The sequence below is a fragment of the Hemitrygon akajei genome, chromosome 10 (genome assembly GCF_048418815.1).
Source record: "Hemitrygon akajei chromosome 10, sHemAka1.3, whole genome shotgun sequence".
Classification (NCBI taxonomy): Eukaryota; Metazoa; Chordata; class Chondrichthyes; order Myliobatiformes; family Dasyatidae; genus Hemitrygon; species Hemitrygon akajei.
The window spans coordinates 48,245,828-48,271,587 of NC_133133.1; the positions used below are offsets into that span (position 1 = coordinate 48,245,828).

Consider the following 25,760-nt stretch of genomic DNA (forward strand, 5'->3'; position numbering starts at 1 on the left):
TGCGAACTAGGAAAGGTGCATAACTAAAGGTCACAGCCTAGAAATGAAATCTGGCAATGGAGCACTGCCAGTGAAGTCAATGCTGAGGCGCACCAAAAACAATTGCACACAAAGGGAGTTTCACCTGGATAAACTGCCACAGTGATCAATTTTAAATGGAATCATGCCCAATGAAACCTTGTATGCTATACAACTGAGTACAACTGACATTTTTTCAGATGTCAGTCAAACACTTCACATCATAATTTATGCCATTCCCCATACCAACAAGCTTTTGGAGAGCCAAATTCCTCTTTATTCACAGTGGTACAATTAACAGTGCTTCACAATGCTTTGTTTCATTTGTGAGTATTTAATGGAATATCCCATAGCATTTCGCATATCTCAATGACTGCAGCCTTGGAAAGACCAGGACTGTAAAGACATTACTGCTGAGAATCAACTTCAATGGCTATTTCCATGCTGACACTGCTGGTAGCAATCGATCATTGCAGGCAAAATGACTGACATCTCAGGGTGGATCTGTGGAGGAGGTGAACATATGCCAATCAGTAACGGGATTACTCCATTGGAATCTTCAGAGATCCTACCCAGACTGGTTCTCCAAAGCTCTTATTATGGAGGTTCTAGAATACAGGTCTATAACAGGCTGTATTATAATGCCTGGACTAGCTTCTCTGCGAAGCTCAAGGTCTCCTTGACTTTTAAGGCGTTGGCCATGGGGTTGAAGAAGACCTCTGCCATAGCTCCCATGTAGCTTTGCTTCCATTGGCTGCCCACCAGGGCATCAGAGTAGTAATCCAGGCATGACTTTCATTGACAGATTAGTTTATCTTGGTGACCAGGAGGCATTTCAGGCACTGTGATTGCCTGATATTGCTGTATTTCCACCCATCTGCTCATAAGTTCTTCTATTAATAACTTAGATCTTTTCCTTGACCGGAAAGATGCCCAAGCCCCCCAATGCTCCAATGGTCATTTCTCATCTAGAAGAATTTTCTGATGGAGAATGCTATCTTTCTAGAAAGTAGACCTAATGCTGAGAATCAGTATCAGAATCAGAATCAGGTTTAATAACACCAGTACATGTTGTGAAATTAGTTGTTTTGTGTCAGCTGTACATTGCAATACAAAATAATTTTAAAAACATAAATTAGAATAAGAAATATAGATAAACAATAATTAAGTGCAAAAAGAGAGCAAAAACGTCAGGTAGTGTGCATGGGTTCATTGTCCATTCAAAAATTTGATGGCAGAGGGGAAGTAGCTGTTCATGAAATATTGACTGAGTGTCTCCAAGGCTCCTGCACCTCCTCCTTGATGGTAGCAATGGAAACAAGGCCTAGATAATAGAGGTCCTTAATGATGGATACCACTTTCTTGAGGAATTTCCTTCCGAAGGTATCTTGGATAATGAGGAGGCTCATGCCCATGATGGAGATGACAGAATTTACAATTTTCTGCAGTTTTTTAGGATCCTGTGCAGTGGCCCCTCCTTACCAGATGGAACCAGCTAGAAGGCTCTTCAGAGTTGTTGATATGCAGAAACTGCTTACCCCTTCTGCTGCTTTTCCCTCAAAGAGGATTAGTGTGTGTTCCATTGATTTCCTCTTCCTGAAGTCCACAATTAATTCCTTGGTCTTACTGACACTGTGTGCAAGGTTGTGGTTGCTACAACACTCTACCAGCTGATCTATCTCACTCCTGTATGTTTCCTCGTCACCCTCTGAAATTCTGCCAGAAGCAGTTGTGTCATCAGCAAATCTATACATGCTGTTTGAGCTGTGGCAAAGCACATAGACATGTTGGTAGACGGAGTAGAGCAGTGAGCTAAACACACATACTTGAGGTGTGCCAGCATTGATTGTTAGCAAGGAGGAGATGTTGTTTCTGATATGTACTGACTGTAGTCTGCTGGTGAGGAAGTCAAGGATCTAGTTACAGAGGGAGGGACTGAGGCTCAGGATTTGGTTCTTGTTGGTTAGAACTGAGGGTATGGTTGTGTTGAACGCTGTTCAATAAACAGCAGCCTGATGCAGGGATTACTATTGCTCGGATAAAGACCCAAAAAGATTGCATCTGCTGTAGATCTCTAGCGGCAACAAACAAACTGCAGCAGGTCCAAGTCTTTACTTAGTCAGGAATTGATTCTGGCCATGACCAACCTCTTAAAGCATTTCATCACTGTAGATGTGAGTGTTAGTCATTGAGGCAGCTCACCCTACTCTTCTTGGACACTAGTATAATTGTCACCCTTTTGAAACAGACTGCTGTGGTGAGAGACTGAAGATGTCCTTGAACACTCCCATCAGTTGATTGGCACAGATTTTCAAGGCCTTCCAGGTACACCATCAGGGCCTAAGGTCCTGTGAGGGTTCACACTCTTGAAAGATATATTAATGTCGGCCTCTGAGACAGAGAGCTCATGGTCACTAGATGCTGAAGGGATTCACACAGGTGTATTTTTTATCCTCCCTTTCAAACCATGCATAAGAGGAATTGAGCTCATCTGAGAGTGAAGCATCAGAGTCATTCATGATGTTAGATTTCCCCTTGTAGGAAGTGATGGCCTGCAAATCCTGATAAGACTGACCTGCATCCAATTCCATCTCAAACCTCTATTGGAATTGGGGTTTCTTTTGCTCTTAAAATATCCTTCAATAGGTCTAGATAGACTTCCAGTACAGTTCTGGATCATCAGTCTTGAGTGCCACAGATTTAGCCTTCAGCAGTCTACGAATTTCCTGGTTCATCCGCAACTTTTGCTTTGGGTGTGTCTGGTATGCTTTTGAAGGCACGCACGGGCTTTGATGAAGTTGGTGACAACTGTGGCATATTCATTCAGATTCAAAGATTAGTTCTTGAATATTGTCCACTCCACACTGTAAGACAGTCCTCCACCTCCTTTGGCCATATTTTCTTGGCCTTCACCACTGCTGCTGCAATCTTTAGTCTTTGCCTACACGCTGTGAGTAGAAATACAGCCACGCGATCAGGCCTTCCAACGTATGGATGTGGGATAGTACATTAAGCATTCTTAATGGTGGTATAACTGTGGTTAAATGCATTGGCTCCTCTTCTTCTGCGGGTGATATGTCGGTGACAGTTGTTCAGAGACTTCTTCTAGCTGGCCTGGTTGAAATCTTCCACAATAGAAGGGTAGGCAACAGGATGCACTGTCTTGTGACAGCTGATTATGGTGCTCAGCTCCTACTGAGTATTTGTGACATTGGCCTAATGTATGCAGCAACCAGGATGATGGTGGAAAACTCCTTTAGCAGGTTAAATGGATGAAACTTGACCTCTAAATGTTCCAGGTTGGGTGAGAAGGACTGAGACAGAACCACCACATCTTTGCATCATGACCAGGTAATTATAAAGCATACTCCACCTTTTCTACCTATTTGCAGAGCTGCATCTGAACTGACACGGGTATGCCATGTTTTTGTAAAGCAAAGTACACAGCAGTCTCTGATGTTCTTCTGGTACTGCAATCTTGCTCTGAGTTCTTTATTTTTATTTTCCAAAAATCAAAATGTACATTTTGCCAGTAGAATAGTCAGGAGTAGGGATCAAAAGTCTCTGCATTTCAATCATACCTGCAAAATGACTCAGCACCCACGCTTCCATTTTCTTAAAGGGGAATTACACTCCTGACCTGAGTCTGTCGTCTGGTGTCTGTCAATTTTGAGAATCAATAGATGTTTTAAACTTCTGAAAACATTGTTGCTTATAGCACCATTCTATGGCTGTGTCTGTGGCTTTCAGCTGTAGTAGTCCTAAACAGGAGTATTTGTTTAATCCTAACAGAGCTGCATGCAAAGAATCACCACTTATTGGTACCACCTTGACTGAAATGCTGCCAGATCTTTGGCCAATGCTGTCTGGAGAGATAGATCCTGAATTACAAAGAATATCCCCTATTGCTCTGGTCTTGATACCAATTTTCAGTCTTCACCATAGAAATGCCGTGGACAATATTGCAGATGTTTTAAGAATGAGATTCAGGTGCCTGCTTCAGCCCAACGTGAAACAGGAGGAGAGGAAGTACAGTAGAGTCCAGCTAACCCTCCAGTGAATATTAGGAAGTTAGTAAGACCTTAAGGAAACTCTGCCCATGGCATCCAGTGTCAGCTACATAGTGGCTGCCATACAGTGAGGGAAAATATTGTGTGTGCATAGTATGACCTATACCCAGACGGTATTTGGTGCTATGATTGGCACTGAAGCCATTCCAAGTTCCAGCCTGATGTTGAGTTCACAAAATGTTGTTCAGAGATGTATAACATAAAAATGCAACAGTTATGAATGCACAATACAGTAATGGTGGTACAATGCTCAAAATAGATCCATAAATAGGCTTAGAAAAATCCATGCACATTATTTCAATGTGTAAATAGGAATTTTGCTATTTGCCAGTCTTGGGGCCATTTTGTGACAGATGTAAATTTATTAGTTTTGTTCAGTCAGTGTGGAATTCATTTTTTGTGAACAGTAACATTTTTAAGTGTGGATATTGTGCCAAACAAATATCAGATGTGCTGACATGAAACCTATCTGATAGTGTGAGTACTAATTTTACATTAGGAATGATTTCAAGTTAAGGAGATTATAGCTCAATTTTTACTCAAGAAGAGATGCTCACCAATTCATGTTCTAGGTTTGTGTTTTGTTCTTTTTAGTAAGAAATACTCTTTTTGTATGAAGTATGAATCTATCATGAATCTGTCTTTACTGAGTGATGCATTTTCTTTTAGACTTGGGAAGAACATGGATTCATGACTCATTCTGTTAAACAGTTTATTTTTATTTCAGTGAACAGAAGTTGAAATATGAATTGATTTGGGAGTAAGTAAAACCACCAGCCTCTGACATCCTGAAGACAATGCTGAAGTCAGTAATAACCAATTCCAGGTAGCAATTCCAGACCAACATCTCAGTGCTCTCTGGATTATGGTTCAATGTAAATGAATAGAGTTTTGTCTTATGAGCTCCTGCTTGGCCTTCATTGAAACAATTCAAAGTGACTTACAAGTCAGGATAGAGTTAGATAGAATTCATCAAACGAAAGGTCTAATTTAGTTTTTGCCCTCTTTGATTAACTTTGTGCCATTTATTTGTCAATATGTAAAAAAAACTGTTTTATCACATCTGCAAGCCTGTTTATTTGATTCCTAAATACGGTTTTACTTTTGCAGGGGGATTTTACTTGGAACACCATGTTTGGACAAAGTGTCACCCTGCAGCCTGTTCCTATTCAGAGCCTCTCAGAGCTGGAGCGAGCAAGACTTCAGGAGGTGGCTTTCTACCATCTGCAAAGGAAAGATCTGGGCTGTCAGATCACCATCCCCAAAGGTACTATCATCACAAGTATGGTGCCTGTACAAACTTATGTGAACCAAACCGAGTCTAATAATATGCTGCAGATTATATAGCCTGTTATTTATTTACTGAGATACAGTATGGAACAGGCCCTTCTGGCTTTCAAACCTCGCTACACAGCAAACCCCTGATTTAACCCTTGCCTAATCACAGGACAATTTACAATGCCCTATTAACCTATCAACCGGCACGTCTCTGGGCTATGGGAGGAAACTGGAACACCTGGAGGAAACATACACGTTATAAGGAGAACCTATAAACTCCTTACAGACAGCAGCGGGAAATTAACCTGGGCCACTGGCACCAGAAAGCATTGTGCTAACCCCTACACTATTGCGCCTTCCTTACCATCATGGATAATGCCTTGGGTAGACCCTGTCTCTGAATCATCTAAAAATAATATGAAAACATCTTGTATTTTTGAAGGTGTGTGCTAAATTCAACTTGAACTTTCCTAGAATATCATTTGTAATCTTTGTTGAACTATTGGGTGCTATTTGCTTACAATTTTACTGTGGTTTTAGTCATAATATACAACAGTTATGAAATTACTTCCTTGCAACTTTTCATCCATTATTTGTATACCAAAGTGGCAAAAGTCTTTCTTAACACAGCAAGTCAAATTTCTCCATTGTGCTTTTTCAAAACTTTAGTCCAATTACCCTTTGTGCTGCAACTGAATCTCCATTGATCATTGATATGTGGCAGATTGACAGTGAATGATGCATCTGGGTTTGTATTGTTGTCAGGGACAATTGATTACACACATCTTTTAGGAGCACATACCACCAGGCTTCAGGACAGCTTTTATCCCACTGTTACTAGACCCTTCAATGGACCTCTGGTAAAATCAGGTGGATATTTGACCTTACAATCTACCTCATTATGACCTTGCACTTTATCACTACCTGCACTACACTTTTTCAATGGCTTTTACACTTTATTCTGCATTGTTAGTGTTTTACCTTATTTTAGCTCAGTGTGCTATGGAATGATTTGATCTGTATGAAAAGCATGCAAGACAAGCTTTTCACAGTATCTTGGTACATGTGACAATAATAAACCAATACCACTATCAGTTGATTTGAGTAAAGTTAAAAAGTACTCAATTTAAAAATGTTTAACTACAGCTGTGCATCTATTAAAGAGTAAGATGACCATTCACATGGCAGCTATTATTTTCTGTATGAATTAAGTGGTTAGAATGAGCTGAAAGTCATGATTAATATTTGCAAACTGTCTGACTCCTCTTGCCATGATGGTGGGACAGCAACTGATTGTACCCTGCTCTTGTCCCGTGTTCGGATCTGCTGCATATTCCATTCACAATACCACTTGATGCAGTGGTGTTTCTGAGAAGAGTTGTCACAAACAGTAGTGGACAATTATCAGAATTCATAGGGATAACATCAGACCAGCACATAGAAATTATACCATTCAATCAAATGTCTTTTCAAGGAAATTCCCAGAATTTCAGGTTCTTTGAGCTTAAAGAACACAGTTCTTTTGAGTTGGTGCTAAAGATAGATTCGCTTTATTTGTCACATGTACATCGAAGCACTAAAACCCACCGTGAACTGCTTCATTTGCGTCTTAGCCAACAAATTCTGAAGATGTGTTTGGGGCAGCCCGAAATGTTGCCATGTTACCGGTGCCAACATTACATGCCCAGAACTTACTAACCCTAACCCACTCGTCTTTGGGAATGTGGGAGGAAACAGGAGCATTCAGAGGAAACCCACAAAGACACAGGAAGAATGTACGAACTCCTTCTATTCCCTTGTTTTAAAAAAAGGTAATGAGGACAATGTCAGCAAGTGTAGGTCAGTAAATCTCATTTCGGTGCTGTAGAAACTTATAGAAGCAATCACTCAGGGCAGAATTATCAACCACTTAGAGATCAGGACAACATGAAGAAAAGCAAGGTATTCATATCTTGACATATTGACAATGATGTGGTGGAGCAGGTTCAAAGATTCCTTAGAAAAATGAATTGAATCAGTATTTGTAAGAAGGCTACAGGGAATGCAACCAGTTGCATTGCTCATGCAAAGAGCCAGCGCTGACTCATACGTTTCCTTCTGTGCTTATCTATGACTCTGTGATTCATGGTGTCACTGCTTTTGAACCACCTCTTCATGTTCCATTGTTATGAATCACCTATCCGACAGTCCCAATGCCACTAACTTACTGGTGAAAGTATCAGGGCTTGCGCTTGCAAGGAGGGAAGCAAAGGAAGTAGATGATGATTTAATACAGAATGTGGCAAGATAAAGGTCTTGCACAGGGAAGGCGTCTCTTTCTCAGACTCTTTATTACTGTCCATGTCAGATTGGACTCCTGAATTCCTCTCAAGCTGCTTCTTTATCCTTCTGCATTTGATCTCATTGCTATGATGAATCAGAAAAAGAGGGTCAGATGGAGGGTGGGTGAGTGGGTGTGATTGGGTGGAAGAATATGCAAAAAGGCTGCATGCTGATTTTCCAGATTATTATTGATTACTTGCATAACATTTGTTCAACACATGTTATGCCAATTAACTTCTTTCAAAAAGATCAGCGCTTACTCATACTGACATGTTCTGGTGCTGTGCAAAGGATTCACATATTAGATTTTTTTCCTCTATTCCCTTTTTTTGCTATTTATTATGGAAGTTAATTTCATCAATAAAACAGCATTACTGACAATGTTCTTCAAGGTTCAAACCTTAGCCACTGGGGTATATTGTAAATAATGAGGAAATTGGGCTATTTCTTTTGTCCATTACATTTTAATTTAGTAACCTTTCATCAGAAAAGTTTGACAGAAGTTTGTTAAACTGAAACAATAAATCTATTTTTCTCTCCATTTGTCCTACCTGACCTGCTGAGTATTTTTTTCACATTTTCTGTTTTGTTTCAGATATTCAGCATTGCAATTTGATATTTTTGTAAACACTGTGGATTAGAAGTGCTTTTAGCTTAGGCTGAAGGATGAAACCCCATTCATGCCAACTGTAATAACGCACTACATTGTAAAAGAATGTACTAAATATATTAACAATTACATTATTATGTTTATTATTGAGCTCCAAAAATTTGACATCTCATTTCTCAATTCTGTCCTAACTAATAGATACACTCTTGACTACATAAATCTATATTTAATTATCAGAGTGCTGCATCACATAGAGCAAGCAATTTTGTTTTTATAAACTGGAAAAATGCTGATTCAAGCACAGTTTGTGTTTTGGCAGGGTTTAATGATATTCCCAATAATCAAGTAATAGCGTTCTGCTTCAATTACTTATCGATGCTAATTGACAACAATATCTGGTGTTTCCTTGTTGAATATAAATTTATTCCTTTTAAAAGACATTCCGTCTTTATTTTCATGAAAATTTTTATTAAAATACACCAGAAAATAGGGTATCATTGAATATAATGGAGAAGAATAAATATTGGATATTTATTGAGTTTCCTGAAGTCTGTAAATACAAAGTCACCTTGTAGGATGCCTTATTCATATAACAGAAATATTTAGAGAAGAAAGACCTGTGTCTTTCAAAGCTCAGACCTCCTATAAATGTGATTCCTAGGAAGTAGAGCAATTTAGGCTTTTACTTAATAAAATGTAAAAGAATGTGAGGTGATCTTATTTCAACAGGTAAGATTTAATGAGGGATTAATCGTTGCAATGAATGAGGCGAACCCAAGCGCAGGACACCGGCACAGAGATTTAGTTAGGATGCAGACGTGGGCGTGAGTGTTGAATGGCAAACAGGAAAGAGAGCAGGAAGGCCGGAGAGAGGCAGGATTTTATCTTGACATGGAGAGACTGGGTTTCACAGGTAAAACTCGGAACTGGAGTAGAATTTAGAAAACTAATCTTGACTCGGAGAGAATGAGTTTCACAGGTAAATTTCAGTACTGAAGCAAAACTTAGGACGCACAATCCTAAGTGGCTGGGAAGCGTTAATTACCATACTGGTAAAACCAATGATCTGGCAACTAGTGAGTGCAAAGCCAGGGTTCTTATGCTGCAGGTCTTGATGAAAACCAGGTGTGCTGTCATCAAAGGGAATTAGGAGAAAATGGGGAATTAACAGTCGGGACCGTGACATTAATAGGCAAATGCAAAGACTGTATTTCCTGCCAATAAGGAACAAGGGATTACTGTTTCAGAATTAGAGATCATCCATTTAATGCAGAGATAGGCAGGATTCTCAAAGGATTGTGAATCTTTGCATTCCCTAGCCCATAGACAATGAAATCCCACCACCAAATACATCTTCCTTACGTGACTCCCTTGTCCATATGTCCCTCTCCACTAATCTCCCTCTTGGCACTTATCCTTGCAAGCGGAAGAAGTCCCCCCTCACTACCAGTCAGGGCCCCAAACAGTCCTTCCAGGTGAGGCGACCCTTCACCTGTGAGTCTGTTGAGGTCACTTACTGTGTCTGGTGCTCCTGTGCATTGGTGAGACAAGACGTAGATTGGGAGACTGCTTTGCTGAGCACCTATGCTTCGTCTACCAGAAAAAGCGGGATCTCTCAGAGGCCTGTCTCAATGAGGCCACACTCAGATTGGAGGAACTACAGCTTGTATTCTGTCTGGGTAGCTTCCAATCTGGGTAGCTATTGAACGTCAATTTCTCAAACTTCTGGTAATGCCCCCCCTCGCCTTCACTATTCCCGATCCTCTTTTCTCTCTCTCACCGTACCTCCTTGCCTGCCCATCGCTTCCCTCTGGTGCTGCTCCTCCCTTTTTTCCTTCTATGGCCTTCAGTCTTCTCCTTTTAGATTTCCCCTTCTCCTGCCCTGTATCTTTTTCAGCAATCAACTTCCCAGCTCTTTACTTCACCACTCCTCGTTCCGGTTTGACCTATCACCTTGTTTGTTTCTCCCTCCTCTCCACCCCTCACACCTTTTAAATCAACTCCTCATCTTTTTTCTCTAGTCGTGCTGAAGAGCCTTGGCCTGTAACATAGATTGTACTCTTTCCACAGTGCTGCCTGGCCTGTTGAGTTCCTCCTGCATTTTGTGTGTGTTACGAAGAGAATATGCAAGTAGATTTTGATGACTGGAGAATGATCAAAAAAATGTAACATGAGGAAAACGAAGGGAAAAGAAAGAATAATACCTCATGTCAGCAATTAACATAAAAATTGAGTCAAAATGCTTTTTCCATCTAAATAATAAATGTGTTTCTTGAGGTGTTGTGGGTCCAATTGAATCTATTGACAAAGCCAAGGAGCTTAGCAGAAATATTTTTCACCTGTCTGTATCAAAGAAAAGAATATCACCCAAGCTGTGGTAAGAGATCAGGTGACTGAGGTATTGGACAGAACAAGAATAGATGAAAGAAAAGAGCTTGAAATATTGATAGAAATGAAGGTTGGTAAGTCATGAAATCAGAAATGGATCTACTGTAGCTTGCAGTCTAGCATCATTTTCCAAGTTGTCTCTGCTAAAATGCAGAGGCAGAACACAAGCCATTCTGTAGCCGCTGGACAGAACTATATAGACATATCATGAAAAGAAGGCATGTGGATGCGAATGTACTGTGATGTGACCAGATTACAATTTTGTTTGTTTTGACAGTTAATTATGGTGGTTTTTATCCTTATATTGATAAGTACTGTTGTGATCGATGGCATGTGGATGAAAATAATTGAGGTAGCTGGTGAAGAGGGAATTGGGTTGCAGTTAGGGATAATGCTGTTGGATGTATTTTTTATCGGTAATCCAGGTTAGGGAGAGCCTGGCAGAATTTCCTCCCACTTCCTCTCTTGCCTTTTCATCTTCCTCTTCCATTTCCTCATGTTCCCGATTTCTAGCAGCAGGCTGTACAACTGTTGACATGACTATGGTGAGGTTAGGGTATGCATCATGTGACATTAATTGACATCGAGACTACTGCACTTCTTACAGTGTCCCAAATGTTAGTGGTCTGCTGAATCACATTCTTTTTGGAGAACAGCTCCCATGGTGCAGTGATGTACATGAGTGGGTTGTGCACCAGAATCAAAAATCACATTGATGCCATTCTCTTTGTCACTTACTACCTGCCATCTACAATATTGTGGTGAATCATTGCAGGCAAGGTGGCAGACTACCACAGAGTAATGACTGTAAAAAAAAAAATCTGCAGATGCATAAAAACCGAGCATAAAAATAGAAAATACTGGAAGCATTCGTAAGTCAGGAGACATCTGTAAGTAGGCCTGATACCATTTTTTTCAGAACCATCTGAGAATTTCTATTTTCTGTAGTTTGAGCCACCAAGATCTGGGTTGTTATAATTAGTTTCTTGTGGTTGTACACGACTTGGATGCTAAGAGATAGATGTTCCTTTTGTATGAAGCACTGGTAAGGCACTGAGCAGGTGAACAGAAGCACTTTGCATGTCGAGAAGACTGCAATCCCCACATAATCCTGGTATCTTGCGCTTGTTGGTCTTCCTTCATTTCACAAGTATCAGTGACTTCTCTCATGCATTAGATGAAGGAAATCTGAGAAGTTCCAAATGCCAGCATTCCAGACAAACATGAGATAGATGCATAAACAATCACAATCACTTTGATCATCAGTATCACTTGCTTCAAGACTGTGCTTACTGCGGATGCTAGGTTCCAGTGAGATTGCCATTTTTGAAGTAAAGATCAATTCCTCTTGAAGGTGATATCGGCAGATATCTCCCTAGACAGTACAGGCATATGTTGTTTCTGTGCCAAGTGTACTTGAGCTTCATAGAGTCATAGAGCCCTACAGCACCAACCCAACATGGTCAGCCCATCTAGTCCATGCCAATCTATTATTCTGCTTAGTCCTGTTGACATGCACCTGGGCCATAGCCCTCCAAACCCTAATTATCCTCACTTCAGTTAAATATTCAAATCAATCACGCAACCTCCACTTCTGTTGGCAGCTCATTCCACTCTCTTGCTATCCTCTACGTGTAGAAGTCTCCTTCATGTTTCCCTTAAATATTTTGCTTTTCACCCTTAGCCCTCTTCATGTCCCTCTCCACCACTGCTTGATATTTACTTACTTTCCAGATCATATTGTGCTCTACACACTCATGCCTTACTTGACTTGACTTGTATGAAATCCTTGAAGTCAACCAAGACTTTCTGCATTTAACAATCTATTCTCTGCAGATATTTATGACTTCAGAAATACCATAAGTCTCAGAGAAGAGTGGGAACAGCTTAAAAGTATCTCATCTGTAAGCAGTCTAAAATCCCTTTCACCAAGTACCCTTCTGAGGTCCTCTCTTCTACTAGGCACATGTTCAAACTACAGAAAGACTTTGCTAGAATGGAAGTTTCCTAAGTGGATGCGCTGGCTTCAAATCAGCTTTGCATACTCACTGATATCTTCTGTACACTTCTAATTGAAAATGTCCACAGTTAGCTGCAGATACGTACTTGTACTTATGCAATTTCTAAATAAGCACTCTCCAGGCTAGTTCTGCAAACACTGTTTTTACTGACCAAATCCACTTACACAGAGATGAATGCAAGTTTAAATTGCCTTGAATCTGTCTCCTCTCTGACCCTCCCTACCTTTAAACCAATATTTATTGACCTGTCCCAATTCTTTGGGCAATACATATTTCACAAATAATCAGCTCTGAAATTCCTCTCACTACCATTATTCTCACAAAGAATTCATTAGTTTCCCTGCAAGGTCATTGGTCTAATCAAGAGGTCTAGAATACAAGAGCATGGATGTGATGCTGTGACTTTATAAGGCACTGGTGAGACCTCACCTTGAGTATTGTGAACAGTTTTAGGCTCCTCATCCAAGAAAAGATGCACTGGCATTGGAGAGGGTTCAGAGGAGGTTTACAAAGATGATTCCAGGAATAAAAAGGATTATCATACGAGCAACGTTTGATGGCTCTGGGTCTGTACTCGTTGGAATTTAGAAGGATGAGGGAGGGATCTCATTGAAACTTATCGAATGTTGAAAGGTTTAGAGAGAATCGATGTGGAAAGGATGTTTCCCATGGTGGAAGAGTCTAGGACAAGAGGGCACAGCCTCAGGATAGAGGGACATCCATTTAAAAAAGAGATGTGAAGAAATTTCTTTAGCCAGAGGGTGGTGAATTTGTGTAAGTTATTTCCACAGACAGCTGTGGAGGCCAGGTCATTGTGTGTATTTAAGGCAGAGCTTGATAGCTTCTTGATTGGACCTGACATCATGGATTACGGAGAGAAGGCTGGGTTGTGGGACTGAGGAGAAGAGAAAAAGATCAGCCATGATTGAACGGCGGAGCAGTCTTGATGGGCCAAATGGCCTAATTCTGCTCCTATGCATTATGATCTTATGCTCTTATATTTATGCTTAACAAATGTAATAGAGGTTTTTTGAGGATGAAGCGAGTAAAACATAATGAAGAAGTGGATGTGCTGTACTTGGTAATTCAAAAGGTTTTTTAATAAGGTCCCACATGAAACATAAATATGTATATTTAATATATGATATGAATATATTGGCCTTGACATGGAATTGGTGTCAGACAGGAAACAAAGAAGGAATATAAAGGTGTTTTACCAGGACGTCACAGGATCAGTCCTAGATGAAGTAATTCCAAGTTTGCAGATGACACAAAGCTGTGGGTGTGGTGGACGTGCAGAAGGTGGGATTTGGAGGGGGTGCAATGGAGAAAGATGTGAAGTAGCTCAATTGTGGGATGTTGGCAGACATATCTCCCAGATTTAATTGGATTCCCAGAAGAAGTAGGAAATTTGTTGCCTGGTACAGGCGCTGCAGCAATCTCAAACCAGGCAACAGCAGCTTTAGCCATGATTTGCTGTTCTCCCCTGACAGATACAGATTATTTCTGCTACTTTGTTCTGTTGGGTGTGTGGGCAGATGCATGGCAGTTTAAAGTGAATACAAGTGAAATTACACACTTTCAGTCCAAAGACTGACAGCCATTATTATCTAAAAGAAGATAAATTGGGAAAAGGGGAAGAACAATGAGACCTTAATCACTATACACCAGTAGCTGAAAGCAGACATTCAACTGCTGTAAGCAACAGTAAAGGAAATGGTACGTATGCTGGTTTTCAGTGCAAACAAATTTGAATATAGAAGAAAGAATGTCTTGCGGCAGCTATGGAGGCCAGACATGGTGGCATGGCAGTTAATTCAATGCATTTTAGTGTGCCAGATATAAGATCGGGGTACAATTACAGCCACTGTCTGGGGTGTTTCTGCTTTCTCCCCATGACCACGTGGGTTTCCCCTGAGTGCTCTGGTTTCCTCCCACATTCCAAAGACATACGAGTTAGTGTTAGTAAGTTGTGGGCTTGTTGTATTAACACCAGAAGCATGGCAAGACCTGCAGGCTTCCCCCAGCATGTCCCTGATTTTAGCAATGCATTTCACTGTATGTTTTGATGTTTTGATATTCAAATGACAAGTAAAGCTAATCTTAATTTTAATCCTTGGTAAGATTCTATCTGAGTACAGATTTGATCTTATCTGGAGAAGAGTGTACTTATCTTGGAAGGAGTGAAACAAAGGTGTACTCAGTTGAATTATGGGATAACAAGATTGACATATGAGGAGCGATTAAGTTGATTATCTCTCTGTTCACTGGAGTTTAGGAAAATGAGACAGGATCTCACTGAAAAAGAATAGAATTCTAATATCAGAAGTTTTCTTGGTGACAATGTGGTGAATCTGTTGAAATCTCTGCTTCATGTGGCGGTGCGGTCATTTAAAATATTCAAAGTAGATAAAGTTTCTAGGGAGAATGTGGATTGACATTCTCTGAGCACTTGTGTGAACCACTTGAAATGGTTTAGTTTAATGCAATGTAAAAAGGTAACTGCAGTAAGAATTTCAACCTTGCTGGTCTGAAAAATGGTGGCTTTCCTTCATCCTCAGAAAGAGAACGTTTGTAAATTCCATCTCCCCTGAAACTGATACTTAAAAGGGCAATACTCAAACTGCAATTTATGTCTTCACTGAGATATGTGACTTCTTGACCTTTGATTTCAGCCATGGCTACATACAATGAACAAAGGACAGACAGGACAAGACAAGTTGTTGGGAGATGGAAAAGATTTCTACATAAAATATTGACAGAATACTCTCCTCTCAGAACTTCAATGGTTCACAGAACATATAGAAAATTTGTTGTGTGGTGTGGGCCCTTGAGTAAGCTCAGAACAGGCAAGAACTGCTTGCGACATGTTCTGCTGTTGTCCTCTAATTAATACAGAACATCTCTGCTGCTGCGTTTTGCCTTTCCCAATCCCTTCAGAGTGTCATCTGAAAACTTTGGAGTGAACTTTCTTTGATGTTTTTAGATAGATAGATAGATAGATAGATACTTTATTCATCCCCATGGGGAAATTCAACTTTTTTTTTTCCAATGTCCCATACACTTGTTGTAGCAAAACTAATTACATACAATACTTAACTCAGTAAAAAATATGATATGCATCTAAATCACTATCTCAAAAAGCATTAATAATAGCTTTTAAAAAGTTCTTAAGTCCTGGCGGTAGAATTGTAAAGCCTAATGGCATTGGGGAGTATTGACCTCTTCATCCTGTCTGAGATGATCCTGCTCTTCACTCTTCCACAGATCAACTGCACTTGTACAATACCTGCCATCTCTTACTTCAGGCAAAATGCTCCTCATTTCAGAGATGCAGGCTAACTTCTAAGCAGAGAAGGTTTGATGGACTGGCATTACCCACTAATGATACTCTTGCAACTACAGTATATCCCGCTAATGAACTGTGCACTGCACACCAAAACCATGAGCAGGCAACAGGAAGTTGGTGAATTACCTACAATTCATTCAAGAGGCATGTATAAATCACACAATGTGTTTTTGAGGGCATTTATATTTAGCTAATCAGGTGTATTGCTGAACCACCTGTAGGATTTTCCTTGCAAGAAAGAGAAGGAAATTGCACTAACACGATACTTCACACAGCATAAAGCAATGGACTATATTTGAAGTATAGTCATTACAGTATCCTGCTCGTGGAAAAATCCCACATACAGTCACATAATAATGGCAGGATTATCTGATTCACTGCACTAACTGAAAGTTGAAACTTGGCCAGGACACTTGAAAGAACTTGTCAGCTCCCTCAAAATGCTGTTTTTTTTTTACCTAAGGAACAGTTAAGACTTCTGTTCCACATATCATTAAATAAACAGTACCTCCAATTTCACTACTGTCTCCTCTGAATATAAGTTTTGGGAAAAACACAGTAGAAACTGTAGGAAATACTATTGATAGTAGTTGGAGTGACACTTTGACTCAAAGTAATTGGGGAAATGAACAGGATCATCTGCAGTCGTGGGAAGTTGGCCTCGACTGTGATATGTCTCAAAGGGATAATGCTCTCACTAAGTCTGCTGGCTTAGTCTCAGCAGCCTCAAATCTGAATCAACTACAGATGGCAAATAATCTGTTTAGAAAGTGCTTTGCTCTGCTGTCAAAATATATGTTCCATTTGTTCCAGTCACACATTTCTCATGGCTGTATCAAGTTGTCCTTTTTTTGTCGCGTGATTCTTTTCCTGCATGTGACCTATGCACAGTCACTTCATTGACTTTAAACAGGTGCATTACTCTCAACGTTACCTGAAACCCTTATTTAAAAAATAACCATCTGCAAAATTACCACCACACATTTGTTTGTCATTGGCAGATAAGGGGACAAAGTATAGCTGGTGGAAGAGCTCACAGACTGGTCATTTAGGAATCCTGTCAGAACAGTATCCAAGATCAAGCAGGTACATTTGGTAGGGGCTACCTTTGCTTCCATCACTTCATAGATTCTGGTAGCCAAACAGAATAATTGGTTCTCATTTTGGTTGTACTAATGTTGAATAAAATTCTACATTTCAGAATTTTGTATTTTTCTATGAATACTTTAATTCCAGATCATAATCAGAGAGATGTACAGCCAGAGATGTTCAGCCAATGGTGTCTATGCCAGCCATTATGCCTAGATACTGTATGCTAATTGTACTTACCTAAATTATTCAATATTCTTCAATTACCTCATGTCCCTGCCAATATGCCTCTTAGATGTCACTGTTCCTGCCTCCGAGAATCTCCTCTGCCAGCTCATTCTGAAAACCAGCTCGTCTTTAAGTGAAAAATTTGCCCTTTGGAATGCCATTACACCTCCTCCCTCGTACTTTAAACCCTAGTCAGCTAGTTACAGACACACCGATGAATGGGAAGCATTCACTAGCTATGCACCCTATCTACATCTCTCGTAATTTTATGTACATTGATCATGTCTCACCTCATCCTCCTTCACTCCAAGGAAAAAAGACCCAACTAAATTTTGGAGGTGGTGAGCAAACTGTTATTCTTAACCTGAAATCTGATCAGGCCAGCCACACCAGTGCTATGGCTATAGTAACAGGAGAGAATCCGTTTTAAAATAAGCTTTATTATTATTATACTATCAGCAGCTGGGAATTGCTGAAAGGTCAGCAATACACTTCCAAACAAGGGTGGTACATGAATTGGAGGAAGCCTGCAGTTGCTGATACAACATCATAGGTTTGGGAGGTGCTTTTGGAGTCACCGTTGAAAGTACTTCAATTTTTGTAAATGCACATGCTGCACCCACTATACAGAGGTTGTGGAGGGAATGAATGTTTAGTATGAATGGATGGGATGCCAGTCAAGTTGGCTGGTTTGTCCTGGATATTGCCAAGTTTCTTAAGAGCTGTTGACAATGCACTCATCCAGCCGATGACAGAGTATTTAATCTTGTTCTAGATTTGTGCCTTGCAGTTGGTGAAAAGGGCTTGGGGTGTTAGGGGTGAACTGTCTGCCACGGTGTTCCTAACTTCCAACCTTTACCTGCAGCCACAGTATTTATGAGGCTATTTGTTAAATTTCTGGTCAATGGTGACCCTCCCCTAGACTCCAGATATTGCTGGTGGGGGATTCAGCAAGGGTATGCAGTCAGATTCTCTTTCATTGAAGGTGATCAATGTCTGGAACTTTTTGGGAAGCAAACATGACTTGAATGATATCAGAATATTGTCTTGATTTTATTGCATGCAGGCATGAACCGCTTCACTTACTGAGTTGTGACTGGAAGTGAACGTTGAGTAATTTTCAGTGAACATCTGACCTTATGATGGAAGGAAAGTCATTGTTGCAGTAGTTAATGGTTTGGCCTGGGGTGATATCCTGAGTAACACCTGCAGTGATCACCAAGAGCAGGACTAGTCACAGACAACCAGTATTACCTTCCTTTATGTGAAGTACATTCTCAGGCAATGCAACGTTTTCCTTTAGGCTTTTTAAAATTTATTTGTTTGTTTGTTTATTTGCTTTTTGGTTTGTTTGTTTATCAATCTATCTATCTATTTATTGATTGATTGATATACAGCATAGAAAAAGCTCTTCCACCCTTTCTAGCCACACTGCCCAGCAACCCCCCATTTAACCCTAGCCCAATCCCAGGACAATTTACAATGATCAATTTACATACTAACTGGCATATCTTTGGGCTGTGGGAGGAAACCAGAGCACCCAGAGAAAACCCAAGTATTCTACCAGGAGGACATACAGACTCCTTACAGATGATGTCAGAATTGAACTCTGAACTCCAATGCCCTGAGCTGTAGCAGTATCGTACTAACCAGGGCTCCTTGATTCAATTATTGGCTTAATCTCGAGAGCATTTAGCCTCGCTTCACCTCTAACATTCATTTCTTTGCCCACAAAATGTGATGAGGTCTAAAACTGGGTGATGAACTTGCCATTAGTGAGTAGTTTAACGGTGAATAAGGATCACTTGATAGTACCCTGGCTGCTGGCTTCCATTACTTTGTGAATGACTGAGGGTAGACTGGGCAGTAATTTAATCAGATTTTTTTCTTTGCTTGGTGTGAATGGGGAAGACCTGAACAACTTCCCACGTTGGAATTGCTTGGCCAGAGGTGCAACGAGTTCTGGAGTGCAGATTTTCAATAAGTTATCTGGTTTGTTGTCTGGTTCAACAGATGTTGCTTTTATCTAATACCCATAGCCATTTCTTCATATCACACGGAGTGAATCTAAACAACTGGAGACCAGTATCTGTGATGGCAGAGATGGCAAGAAGAAGCCGAGATGGATCATCTATTGAGCACTCTGGCAGAATGGGGCTGTGAGTGTTTCTTTAACATTCACCTTGTGTAAGCCACAACCACTAACAAGCTCAAGTTAGAAGTTTGAGAGAATAGTCACTATTCACCTAGATGAGCATAGACACAACAGCTTTAACTGGGATAGCATCATCAGACTCATACTGTTTCTTATTGCTGTGGGTGCACTACAGGTATAGTAGGTGCCTCTTATAAGAGCTTCTGAAATCAACTGATCAACATTTTTCCCTGTAACAAGAAAAATTAGAGCAAAATTTCATCAGGACAACATTCTTACAGCCACTTGAAGAGTAAGCAAACCATCCTCAGTGCCTCCTCTCAAGCTGGTATCCCCACCATCGAGGCCTAATTACCCTCAGCCAGTTACTTCAGGAATCCTGAGCCCATGACTGCTCGGTGGAGGAATATTGGAAACCTCAAGGCCATGCACTGGGAACGTACAGAAGCCCTGCATAATTGGTGGAAGGAGACAGCAAAACCTCATAATGTGCTTTCCACTTTATTCCAACTTGTGCCACCATCAGCCACCTGAGAGCACAAGAATCCAGAGTGAAGCCATCCTAGATACTGTCGGACTACTTACAAAGAAGCTTGTAGATGATGAAAGGAGAGAAACAAAGCCATATTGGGTGACCATTTTGCAGGATCCAACACTTAGTCTGCAGAATTGCCCTCAGCTTCCTGTTGCCTGCCACCACTCCACTCCCGCTCTGGCTAGTCTGTCTGTGTCCTGCTGCACAGAGGCCCCACACAAACTTGAGGAACAACACCTTATCTTATGTCTGGGAACATTGCAGATACTTGATACTGAGTTCTCAACATGTGGTAACTTACTCTTTGTTTCTATCCGGTCATTTCTTGGTTGCCATTCCCCATGCTCATCTTTCCTTTATTTGTACACATATTTTGACATGTAAAATAGCTTAACTGTCTATTTAAAGGCCTTATTATTACAAATATTCCCTTTGTTCCACCCATTGCCCCGCACAATCTTCTCTGCCAACTCACTTCCTTTTCCTCTCATTTTCAGTTCTGGTGAAGGTCTTGACTTGACATATTAACTGTTTCTCTTTGCACAGATATTGCCAAGTTTTTACTGCCTTTTAAGATTTTATAACAAGCATACAAGGCTTGTCAGTCTGTTAAAAATTATTTCAAGGTTTTCTTTTAAAGTTTGGTCATCAATGTACCTTGTCTGAAACTTGAGAGAATGCTTGGAAAATGGTGTCATTCTCACAAAGATGGCTTTAGGTTGCTTTGATTATCATCAAGTTCTGTTCTCTGGCTACTTTGCTACCAGAAATTTCAGCAAGTGGCCAACTTGTGAGAAAGGTGGCTGGGATGATTCAGCCAATGCAATAGCAGGAAATATTTTAATGACAACATGTATGGAGGAATCAAAGCAGTAACGGAACATTTTTGATGAATATTTCCTGTTTATTTAATAGAAAATAGATATTTTTATCAGCTAACACTTGTTATTTTCATGTGCGTATTCAATGGATTTAGCTTGGAGGCAACATTCTATTTGAACAACTGTTTTCAATAAATGATTATGGTTTTAAGGATATTCTCACACCAACTGCCAATAGAAAACTCTAAACATCTGGCTGATTTGTTCTGATTTTCATCTTTTATGTGCAGAATCCGTGTTTTAATAACATCACATAGAAACTAAACAAAAATATTTTCCTTGCTTACCCTCGAAACTTTGCTTCCATCAGTTCACCTCTACTAAATATGAAATCCCCTCTCCACAGATGGGCCAAAAAGGAAGAAATCATTTCGGCGAAGGAAAGAGCCTTTTTCTAAAGAAAGAAAAGATAAAGGTAAGAAAAGCTCTTTAACTTGCAGATAATTTTGCATGGGTAATAAATCACCTAAATAAAGATCTCTGTGTGGATGAACTCTCAACAATGTGACTTAGAGATGAAAGTGTCACCATTAAGTCACAGCTGGTACCGAAGCGTAATGCAGAGTAACGAAGCAGCGAATTTCACTTCCTGGAAGGAAAAGTATAAGGATGTACACGTTGGTAGCTAGAGTAAGTCTTAATTTCTTCTCACCAATATTTCACATTTCAGCTCTTTATAAAGTTGCTTTATTGCAATCTTAGTTCAATCTTTAAACCATATCTAATCTAAATGAATTTATTCGATTTATACTCCCAAATTCTTTAATGCTTACCCCATTGGCTTACATGAAGGCAATAAGACTCCCTGGTAGTTAAAATAAATCACTATTCTTACCTTGTTATAAGTTATGAAGTTTTCATAATGCATTATAAATGCCTTAGGCAATCTTAATATTAAAATGCATCTACAATGTACCACAATACCACGTTCCATGAAATTTCCAGTCAATTTGTAAATAAAATGACACATCATTAGTTCAGAGATATGCTCCTCTATTCGAACACCTGGTAATCCATAATTAATCTTTATTTTTTGTTGACATTCTTCTTGCTCTCCTCTTTTTCATGTCATAAAAGCTAGAATATTTTCTTCTGCTGACTATTACCAGAACCAAAGGAAGAAAAGGCTGGAACTGTCTCTAGCTTGAATGGTTTTCTAATCCAATATCAATTCCTTTTTAGACTTAGTAGAACCTCAATTAGAAAGGTAAATAGGGTGAGTCAAACCTTTTTCCTAACAATAATGCCACAAGTTACAGCCTGTCTTCACTTATCACACACCTAAATGTAGGGGGAGAGGTCAGAGCACAAGGGAAGCAAAGCGCATAATTGTGCTTCAATGATGTCACATCAAGGCAATGAACACATCCTGAAAGGGAGTTGGTCTCTAGCTACAGACAACTGAGAAACATTATGTCCAGAATATGATGTGAGAGGTACAAAAAGGGTTCATCTTTGAGACCCTACTCCAAGAGATCCCATTTTCCTGATCAGACTTGTAGGAAGTGAACACTAAGAGGACAGTTCTAGAGGATTCTAATAAAATTCACAATGATATCCAGATTCCTTTTATTGTTCTTTGTTCGCTGAGGCATGGACATTTGTTTTTGACAATTATGTATCGATTTTATATTTGTTTTTTGTAAAGTATTTTTGCATTTTTGTTACGTTTGTGGTACTGGAAAGCTGGGTGGCCATGAATAATAGACACAAGAGACGGACAGGAACAAACATGCTGCTCTTTATTTTGCTTGTAAGTCATTACCCAGAATGCCCTCTCACATTAGGTTCAGTAGGTAACACACTGGGAAGCTTCACAGCTACCCGTAAGGGTCAAAATATACACAAATACATAACATCTCCTCCCACTTTATTTTAAAGGTTTCTTCTCCTTCCCATACACAGACCTGCTGCTGAACTATTAACAGTCAATGGAATAATCATCAAATTCAACCAACAAAAAAAAATTCTAAACCAGGAAAAGAGGGTAGACTGCCTCTATTCCCAGACATAACCCTAGGGATTATTCTGCCCATGTGCTGAGGGTTAGTCACTAAACTAAAGATTCAATCTGTCTGGAGGCTGACTGTTCCTGTGAGAGAACCAATGACCTGGGGATGATGCCAAAGTCATTTTATCTTTTGATGGTGTATGTATAGATCTTGGCTTGGGTACTGCATTGTCAGTAGGGGCACCTCACAAAGCACAGGTAATGGAAGAACACTGGCTGTGTCATTTGATCTTAATGGAAGTTCTGCAGTCGTCCCAGAATCCTGTCCCATCTCTACAACTGGATTTGGATTGGTCAGTTTGTTTTGGTTTCCAGTAGACTCAGAAGTGGGCAACAGCTGATCAACATGCCTTCTCCAGATGCTGCAGTTATTGGTTTCCTCTGTGTGTATCACAGGGCCAGTCTGTGCCACCACTGTCGCAGGTATCATTTCAAAGGACTTATCCTGGGCCTGGCACATAAGTGCAATTACAAAGAAAGCACACCAGCACCTCCACTTCATTAGAAGTTTGTGTAGATTCATCATGACATCTAAAATTTTCACAAAATTCTATAGATGTGTGATAGAGAGTATATTGACTGGCTGCATTACAGCCTGGTATGGAAACACCAATGCCCTTGAATGGAAAATCCTACCAGAAGTAATGGATATGGCCCAGTCCATCGCGTGTAAAACGCTCACCAACATTGAACACATCTACATGGAGCGTTGTTACAGGAAAGCAGCATTCATCGCCAGGGAACTCCACCATCCAGATCATGCTCTCTTCTCACTGCTGCTATCAGAAAGAATACAGGAGCCTCAGAACTCACATCACTAGGTTCAAGGACAGTTATTACGCCTCAGCCATCAGGAACTTGAACCAGAGGAGATAACTTCACTCAACTTCACGTTCTCAATATTTATCGCTTATTTATTTATTATTTATTTTTACTTTGTGTTTGTTGTCTTTTGCACACTGCTTGTCTGCCCTATTAGGTGCACTCTTTCATTGATTCTATTATGGTTATTGGATATATTGTGTATGCCCGCAAGAAAAACAAATCTCAGGCTTGTGCTTGGTGACATATATGTACTTAGATAATAAATTTACTTTGAACTTTGAGATTTCCACTTTGTTCTAGAGATGTAGTTCCAGGCAAGTACTTTGTCTCTCCTGCTGTGAAACTTCTATACTACACATTAGCACATCTCCCTGCTTGGGTTTTCTGTTCATTTAGCACATTCTGTTTTGTGTTTGGGGGTCTATGCAGGTCAAGCCAGGTGTGAAGCTATCTTTTCATCAGTGCAGTGTCTGGACCACTTTGTTGGTGGCATGAGGTGAGTTGCAGTATGTCAGCAAGGAAGTGCTGAGATGCTGATCCACTCCCCATTGAAGTTTTGAAGGTTTATTTCAATGTTTGCATGAATCGTTCAGCAAAGCTATGTGGCTGGATGATATAGTGGTAACTTGATGTGCTGAATACCACTTGTTCCTACAAAGTGCAAAAGTTCGAAGTAAAGCTATTACCAAAGTGCATATATGTCACAATATACAGCCCTGAGATTCACTCTCTCTTAATAAATCCATAAATGAACAATAACCATAACAAAATCAATGAAAGACCACAACAATGGGTGTTCAACCAGTGTGTAAAAGCCACAAACTGTGCAAATACAAAAAGAAAGAAATAATAAATAAATAGATAGATAGATAGATAGATAAGTACACAATAAATATGGAGAACATGAGATGGAGAGTCCTTGAAAGGGAGTCCATAAGATGTTGAGGAAGGCCAGAATGGCTAACGATGGAATATGGCTCCTCAATGCACTTTTCTGATGTAGTACTCATCATGATGGCAACCTTGGTCCATTTGCTGTGTGTGTCCACTACCCCCAAGAACATACGACCTTCTATATTTCCTGCAAAATCTATGTGAATGCTCTGCTATGGTTCTTCAGTCCATTCCTATTGTGGCAAAGGAGCAAATTGAGGAACATTTTTTCACTGGCTGACAACATAGGCATGCTTTTGGCCTTCTCTTCAATGGTTACATCCAGTCCTGGCCACCAGAAATAGCTGCCTGCATTTCCTTTCATGTACACTATGCCATCGTGTCCTGCATGTGGCTTGTCAAGTACTTGCTTTCTTAATGGTGGGGGAATGACAACACAGTAGCCCCATAGTAAACATCCAGCTTGGACTGGAAGCTTCTTTCATTCAGCCTGGTTAAGGTTTCAATTCTATGGTTTGTTCTTTTTTTCATTCACGAGTTACCACGTCCACCACTTTAGATAGGACAGAGTTATTATGTGTGTACTTCTGGGCTTGTGCTGCAGTTATCGGAGCTGTAGGTACTTCCTTAAACTGGAAGATTTCTTATAGGGATGGTTCTGAAGATGTCACTGCTAAGGAAAGACTGGATAGTCTACTGTTATGATACCAGCCCCCTCCTTCCTGAGAATCACCAGATCGCTATTAATTCGGGCCTTGGACTCAGGAAATGAGAGACAATGCAATGGATTTTGACCATTGTTCTTAGAGACACCTGTGTGGATAGCGACTCTATACTACGTGCCAGCTATCATGGCTACATGGACACCCTTGGGCACTGTGGGGTGGGGATTGTATCATCCCACCTTGATTGACATCTACAACTCTGCAAGTCAAGATAAAAAGGGGACTGCAGGAGGTAGTACCCCAGTGACGCACCAGAAGGAGACACCATTGCTCATCGCTCCCGTGATGACGGGAAGCTATTCGGGAGCCACGTGTGATTCGGTTCCCCTAACCTGGGGAACGAGTGGCTGATAACCCCAAA

The 25,760-nt window shown here is 40.3% G+C and overlaps 1 protein-coding gene across 7 annotated transcripts in view; it reads left to right on the forward strand.

Annotated features, from left to right (window-relative positions):
* The window catches only part of LOC140734355 (rho GTPase-activating protein 6-like), a 278,830-nt gene that overhangs the window by 166,612 nt on the left and 86,458 nt on the right, over positions 1-25,760 (forward strand). For 6 of the 7 annotated variants that reach the window (XM_073058205.1, XM_073058206.1, XM_073058209.1 and 3 more), the window contains exons 2-3: positions 5,199-5,355; positions 21,291-21,359. In XM_073058205.1, coding sequence (XP_072914306.1) covers positions 5,199-5,355; positions 21,291-21,359 — 226 coding nt within the window. Of the gene's footprint in view, positions 1-3,352; positions 3,370-5,198; positions 5,356-21,290; positions 21,360-25,760 lie in introns of those variants that run through there. The other variant, XM_073058211.1, reaches the window with a different exon arrangement.